This window comes from Nicotiana tomentosiformis, chromosome 10, assembly GCF_000390325.3.
Source record: "Nicotiana tomentosiformis chromosome 10, ASM39032v3, whole genome shotgun sequence".
NCBI classification, from domain to species: domain Eukaryota; kingdom Viridiplantae; phylum Streptophyta; class Magnoliopsida; order Solanales; family Solanaceae; genus Nicotiana; species Nicotiana tomentosiformis.
This window is the reverse complement of record NC_090821.1, coordinates 55,217,386-55,224,641: the sequence shown is the minus strand read 5'-3', so window position 1 is coordinate 55,224,641 and position 7,256 is coordinate 55,217,386. Positions and strand designations below refer to the sequence as shown.

Sequence of the window (7,256 nt, the reverse complement as noted above, 5' to 3'; positions counted from 1 at the left end):
AGCCCATTCACACTTGGGATAAATTGGCGAAAAAGTTCATTTCTAAGTACTTCTCTCCGGGGCATATGGCTACACTTAGGGATGAGATTCTAGCATTCAAGCAAGACCCCAATGAACCACTACATGAGATACGTGAGCGATATAGAACAATGGTTAAAGAATGTCTCAACAATGATATGACGGAGAAGATGATTCAACAAACTTTCTATCGTGGGATCAACACAACCAATCAATGTGTAAAGAATCAACTTGCCGGTGGGAACTTCATGACTACGCCATATGCGGAGGCGTGTGAGATTTTAGACGAAATGGCGGAAATATCATCAGCATGGAAATCTCGGGCTAATGTTCCACAAGGTGATCCCAACGTGATTCACCTCTACAAAGAGTTGCATGACCATGGGCAAGCCATAGCCAAATTGACTACCACTATGAATCAACTAGCAAAGTTTCAACTTCAACAAGTGCAAAATACTAGGCAAGTCAATGTCATGGAGGGAGTAAACATGATGGTGAACAAACGGAAAACCAAGGGTCTATAAGAGCAACAACGAGGGGACAATTTTGTGCAACAAGATAGTGGTTTTGATCAAGATAATTCTTACAATGACCAAGAAGAGGAGGTTCAATATATGAACATCTTTCAAGGGAAACGAAACAATTTCCAAGGCTCAAATTAACAACAATTGCGACCTCTAAACAATCAAGGCAATTGGAATTCTAACAACCAGGGTAATTGGAGTGGTAGAAACAATCAACAAATTGGCATAACAACAACAATCAAGGAAATTGGAATGGCATTAATCAAGGTAATTAGGGGGGGGGGGGACAATCAAGGCGGATGGAAAAATAATCAAGGCAATCGGGGGTCGGGTTTTCAAAGGCCACCGATGTATCAACAACCGAGCAACCCGCCTCCTTATCCTTCCCATAGTCCTAGTTCTTCAACCAATGAGATAGGGTATATTGAGAATATGTTCAAGCAAATGATGGAAAAGAATGCTGATTCGGATGCTCAACTTGCCTCTCACAACACATCGATCCGAAACCTAGAAGTGCAAATGGGGAAAATCTCTCAAGCTCTAAATTCTCGTCCTAAGGGGGCACTACCAAGTGACATGATGGTGAACCCAAAGGGTGGTAACATCACAGGGCATGCCATGGCCGATACTACAAGATGTGGAATAGGTGGGAATGCACCCACCTCAAGTCAAAGGCAACTTGTGGATGATGAGTAAGTGGAACAAGAAGAAGAGGACCCGAGCAATGTGATGAAACCAAATGGTGAAGTTCAGATTGATATTTATGACAATGTGGAAGAGACTCAAGAGGAGGTGAAATCGTCTAGGGGTCACATTATTGACATACTAGAGCCGGTAGTGCAAAAGGCTAAAGCACCATTGCCCAAGCCTCCACCTCCATACCCTCAAATGCTCGCCAAGAAAAATGGCGAGAATCAATTCAAAATGTTCACTGAAATGATAAAGAGTCTCTCGATCAATGTGCCATTAGTTGAAGCCTTGGAACAAATGCCCGATTATGCAAATTTTATGAAGTATTTGGTGACAAAGAAGCGGTCGATGAATTTTGAAACTATCAAAGTCACTTATCAAGTGAGTGCAATTATGCATTCAATGGCTCCTAAGTTGGAAGATCCCGGTGCTTACACAATCCCTTGTACCATTGGAAGTGCCGAATTTGCTAAAGCTCTTTGTAATCTTGGGACAAGTATCAATTTGATACCCTATTCGGTTTTCAAAACCTTGGGAATTGGGAAACCAAGACCCACCTCTATGATATTGCAAATGGCCGATCGTACAATGTAGAGACCGTTGGGAGTGATTGAAGATATATTGGTTCGTGCTAATAAATTCATTCTTCCGGCGGATATTGTCATTCTTGATTGTGAAGTGGATTATGAGGTGCTGATTACTCTTGGAAGACCTTTCCTTGCTACGGGGAAGGCTCTTTGTGATGTGGAATACAGAGAACTCACTTTTTAAGTGGGTGATGAAAACGTGGTATTCCATGTGTGCAAATCCATGCGGAAACCAAATAGCAACGAGGTGTGGTCTTTTGTGGACTTCGTGACCGATGTTATGGTTGATGATACAAGTGCCACGATCAATGTTGGTGATACGTTGGAGGTCGTCTTGCTCAACTTTGATGATGACGAGATGGATGGATTTATGTAATGTGTGAACTCTTTGCAAGGAATGGGGTCATACAATTATGCACCCCGAAAACTATCCTTGTATCTTGAAAATAGGAAAACTCCTCCTACAAAGCCTTCCATTAAAGAGCCTCCTACCTTGGAGTTGAAGCCATTGCCTCCACATCTTAGGTATGAATTTCTTGGCCCTTATTCTACTTTACCGGTTATTCTTTCCTCTTATTTGACTAACGTGCAGGTAGATTCTACATTGGCGGTGCTATAAAAGAGGAAGAAGGCTATTGGGTGGACATTGGTGGATATACGGGGAATAAGCCCCGCATTTTGCATGCACAAGATCAACTTGGAGGAGGATTCCAAACCATCTATTGAACATCAAAGGAGACTCAATGAGGCTATGCAAGAAGTTGTCAAAAAGGAGATTATCAAGTCGTTGGATGTCGGGGTTGTCTACCCCATTTCAGATAGTTCGTGGACTTCTCCGGTTTAATGTGTCCCAAAGAAGGGGGGCATGAAGGTGGTCACCAATGAAAAGAATGAGTTGATTCCAACAAGAAAGGTGACCAGTTGGAGAGTGTGTATGGACTATCGCAAGCTCAACAAAGTCACAAGGAAGGATCATTTTCCACTTCCCTTCCTTGACCAAATGCTTGATAGGTTGGCCGATCGTGCTTTCTGTTGATTTCCTAACGGGTATTCGGGCTACAACTAAATCCTTATTGCTCCGGAGGATCAAGAGAAAACAACCTTTACATGTCACTATGGTACTTTCGCCTTCAAGCGGATGCCATTTGTGTTATATAATGCATCGGTGACATTTCAAAGATGTATGGTGGGTATATTCACGGACATGGTGGAGGACTACCTTGAAGTTTTCATGGATGACTTTTCGGTGGTTGGGGATTCCTTTGATGATTTCGCGGCAAATTTGGATAAAGTATTGGCAAGATGTCAAGAAATGAATTTGGTGCTAAATTGGGAGAAGTGTCATTTCATAGTCGAGGAAGGCATTGTCCTTGGCCACAAGATCTCAAAGAATGTCATTGAAGTCGACAAGGCAAAGATTGAGGTGATTTCTAAACTTCCACCTCCAACTTCGGTGAAAGGCGTGCGGAGTCTCTTAGGCCACGCAGGGTTTTATCGGCGCTTCATCAAGGATTTCTCTAAAGTGGTGAACCCGTTGTGCAAGATTTTATATAGAGATGCTAAGTTTCACTTCAATGATGATTGCATGAGAGCCTTCGAATTGTTAAAGTTCAAATTGACAACCACTCCCATTATCATCGCTCCTAATTAGAGTATTCCTTTTGAGCTCATGTGCGATGCTAGTGACATAGCGGTTGGGGCTGTTTTGGGGAAACACATGAACAAGATTTTTTATCTGGTCTACTATGCTAGTAATACCATGAATGGTGACCAAGTCAACTATACCATTACGGGGAAAGAGCGCCTTGCCATTGTGTTTGCAATTGAGAGGTTCTGCCTATACTTGATGGGTGCGAAAGTTATTGTCCACACGGATCATGAAGCACTTCGCTATGTTTTAAGCAAGAAAGATTCTAAAGATTGGTTGATGAGATGGGTGCTTTTGTTGCAAGTATTTGATATTGACATCCAATATAGAAAAGGGAGTGAAAATCAAGTGGCGGACCACTTGTCTCGTTTGGAGGAGGAGGGGAGGATGCACGATGGCCTTGAAATCAATGAATCCTTTCCCGATAAGCAACTCTTGGCTACTTCAATGAAGGAGGTGCCATGGTTCGCGGATCTAGAAAATTTCCTTGTGTGTGGAATTATCCCTGATGACTTCTCTTCAAACCAAATGAAGAAGCTCAAACGGGATTGTCAAGATTATTATTGGGATGAGCCACACTTATTTCGGATTTATATGGATGGGGTAATTAGAAGATATGTACCGAAAGAATAGCAAAGTGATATTCTTGGGGCTTGTCATTCTTCGCCATATGGGGGTCACCATAGTGGAGCAAGAATGGCGGCCAAAGTGCTAAGTTGCTTTTTCTATTGACCCATTCTTTACAAGGATGCAAGTGATGTAGTGAAAAGATGTGATGAATTTCAACGGGCCAGTGGAATCTCGAAGAAGAATGTAATGCCTCTCACTACCATTTTGAAGATTGATATCTTTGATGTGTGGGGTATTGACTTCATGGGTCCTTTTGTGAGTTTTTGTGGAAACACCTACATCTTGGTCATGGTTGATTATGTGTCTAAATGGGTTGAGGCCATTGCTCTACCCAACAATGAAGCGAGAAGTGTGGTGGCATTCTTGAAGAAGAATGTTTTCACAAGGTTTGGTACTCCGCGGGCTATCATAAGCGATGGGGGGTCGCATTTCTGCAATAAGGCTTTTGACACTTTACTTAGCAAGTATGGTGCTACACATAAAGTTACGACTCCCTATCATCCAAAAGCTAGCTGTCAAGTGGAAGTCTCTAACTGGGAGATAAAGAGTATCTTGTCCAAAATAGTGAATGCTAACCAGGCGGATTGGTCATAGAAGCTTGATGATGCATTATGGGCTTATCAGATGGCTTACAAAACACTTATCGGAATGTCTCCATACCGGTTGCTGTTCGGAAAAGCTTGTCATATTCCAGTGCAACTTGAGCACAAATGTGGGCTCTAAAGAAGTTGAATCTTGATTGGGATGTAGCCGCTAATTTGAGGGTTGCACATTTAAATGAATTGGATGAGTTCCGGTATCATGCTAATGCAAGTTCGTCCTTGTACAAAGAAAATATGAAATATCTTCATGACAAATACATTTTGAACAAAGAGTTCAAGGTAGGCGATCTTGTGTTGTTGTTCAACTCACGGTTGAGTATGTTTCCCAGAAAGCTAAAGTCTAAATGGAGTGGTCCCTTTGAAATTGTGGGTGTGACGCCTTTTGGTGCATTGGACTTGAAGAACAAAAACAATGAGGTATTCCAAGTCAATGGTCACCGGGTGAAGCACTAATTGGTAAAAGTTGGTGATGGCCACATTATGGCGGTGATTCATTTCAAATGATGGTAATCTGCGTCGTGCAACGACATTAAATCAGGCGCTTCTTAGGAGGCAACCCATGTTTTTTTTTCTTTAATTCTTTTGTAGTTAAGAGTCATTTTTGTGCTAAATTGATTTGAAGTGTGATGCAAGAATGAGTGTGCCTTACAGGAATAGTGGATTGAAATGTGGCTAAGTGTGCAAAATTGTGCGGACCGCACATTTCCAGTTGCTACAGCAAAAGTATTCTACGGCCGCACAATAATCTTGCGGACCGTAGAATTGAAATGTGAAAAATGCCAACTCTCTGAAGTTGGTACGTCAGAAAAAAGGTCAATCTGCGGCCGCAATAACAAATTTGTGGTCCGCAAAACAAAAGGGCAACTGAGCCCCTAAGTAATAGAATGCAGACTGTAATTGGAATTCTACGGCCGCACTCACTTCTCCTTCCCTTGGCAAAATCGATAAGTATAAATAGAAGGATTAGGGCTATTGTTACCCCTTTAACTCTCTGAGCACAAAACTTTCACTAATTTGAAATCTCTTCTTAAATCAACTGTCCCACACGCCTAGAAACTGTTGATCACTTATTTCTTGCACTTATTCATATCTGGTATGCTTCAATTACTTGTTAGATTTTTTGATTTTTAGTTTTATTCATATCTTTTTAATTAATTTTAGGCCACTTGTCTATTGAATCTAATTGTACATACTTGTGGGGGGGGGGGTAAATCTGTAGTGGGTCAACAAGTACTTGCTAATTGGGGACTAGGTAACTAGATTTTCATGCTTGTACGCTGTTTCCATGTCAAATTTGTGCAAAGATTGCAAGTTGTAGATAAAAGTGCCTGCATGTTCATAATTGTTTGAAATCTGCGTCCGCACAAGGAATTGTGCGGTTCGCAGAAGTTGGGTCTAGGGAACCTGTAGTCAAGCATGAGTTGCGGCCGCAAGAAAAATTGTGCGGATCGCAGAATTTCCATTGCGGCCGCAAAACAGCTATTTTACAGTCTTCAGAGAGTGTGCATGTTAGTACTTCAATGTGCGACCGCAAGACCAAAATGTGCGATTTGAAGAAAACATGTTGTGGCCGCACATCAGCCAATTCTTTATCATCAGAGAGTTGGCATAATTTAGTTCTTTGCTTTGCGATGCAATAAAAAATGTGCAGACCACATTCCTCATCTGCGACTGCAAGATAAAATTTTGCGGTCCGCAAGGCCTAATCTGCAGCAGCAATGAAAAATGTGCGGACTGCAGTTTCAACTATGTTTCCTTACTGTGTCTTCTGATGTGTCCTTACATATCTCATTGCATGTTTGAACTTAAACTACAACTAACAATCACCTTTGCTTGGTACAGAAATTGGTGCGATCTAGAGGCAGAGGCCACACTTTGAAAGGAAAGGGTGACCCATCTCGGGGATGAGGGAATAGTCCCCTACCTAGTGCCCAACAGCAGAAAATCAGAAAGAAAATAGTAGCCGGCAGAGGTAGAGGTGCAGACCTTTCCGAGACCAGTTCTTATACCCCATCTATGGAAGCATCAGAGGGAAACTCAGCCTCTATACGTAAGCAGTCGATTGTCCAGTCAAGGCTGCCAGAGAGGTATCAGCTCAGGGACGAGTCGTCCATATCTCATATCACTTCCGAGGGCTCCGAAAGTGCTAGTCGAGCTTCTGAGCCATCTACTACACCTGCCCCTAAGGCACCAGAGACATTAGTGTAGGACATCCCCGATGATGGTAGAGGGGGCGATGCTACTGTTACCGACCTCGAGAGCTCGAAGAAGAAAGAGATATGGGAGGATCGTTTTGTCAATTTGGCTGCCTTAACCAGCTTCCGTGAGTGGTGGCTAGCGAGGTCGTGCACTCTTGAGTGAGAGTTTCAGTTAAAAGATCTTGAGAGGTATAACCCTACAGTATTGAGACAAAAGCGCAAAGGGAGGATGTGGTTTACCTAGAGCGTGGTGGATGCTAAGGAGTACCTTGTCCGGAAATTCTATGCTAATGTGGCGCATATCAAGAAAGGGACAAATGTGACAAAAGTGAGAAACCTCAAGGTGCGATTTGATCAGC

General features: G+C 42.5%; 1 protein-coding gene across 1 annotated transcript; it reads left to right on the top strand.

The window, feature by feature from the left end:
* Positions 1–1,271: 1,271 nt before the first annotated feature.
* On the top strand, positions 1,272–2,003 carry LOC138900194 (uncharacterized). The gene is made up of 2 exons (XM_070186908.1): positions 1,272–1,613; positions 1,827–2,003. Exons 1-2 carry the CDS (start codon positions 1,272–1,274, stop codon positions 2,001–2,003), a joined length of 519 nt encoding a protein of 172 aa, XP_070043009.1.
* The last annotated feature ends 5,253 nt before the right edge of the window (positions 2,004–7,256 follow it).

Coding starts and splice junctions, on each gene's coding strand:
- LOC138900194 (XM_070186908.1), top strand. CDS start 1,272: ATGAAACCAAATGGTGAAGTTCAGATTGATATTTATGACAATGTGGAA. Junction 1,614..1,826: donor CTATCAAAGTCACTTATCAA/GTGAGTGCAATT, acceptor CGTACAATGTAG/AGACCGTTGGGAGTGATTGA.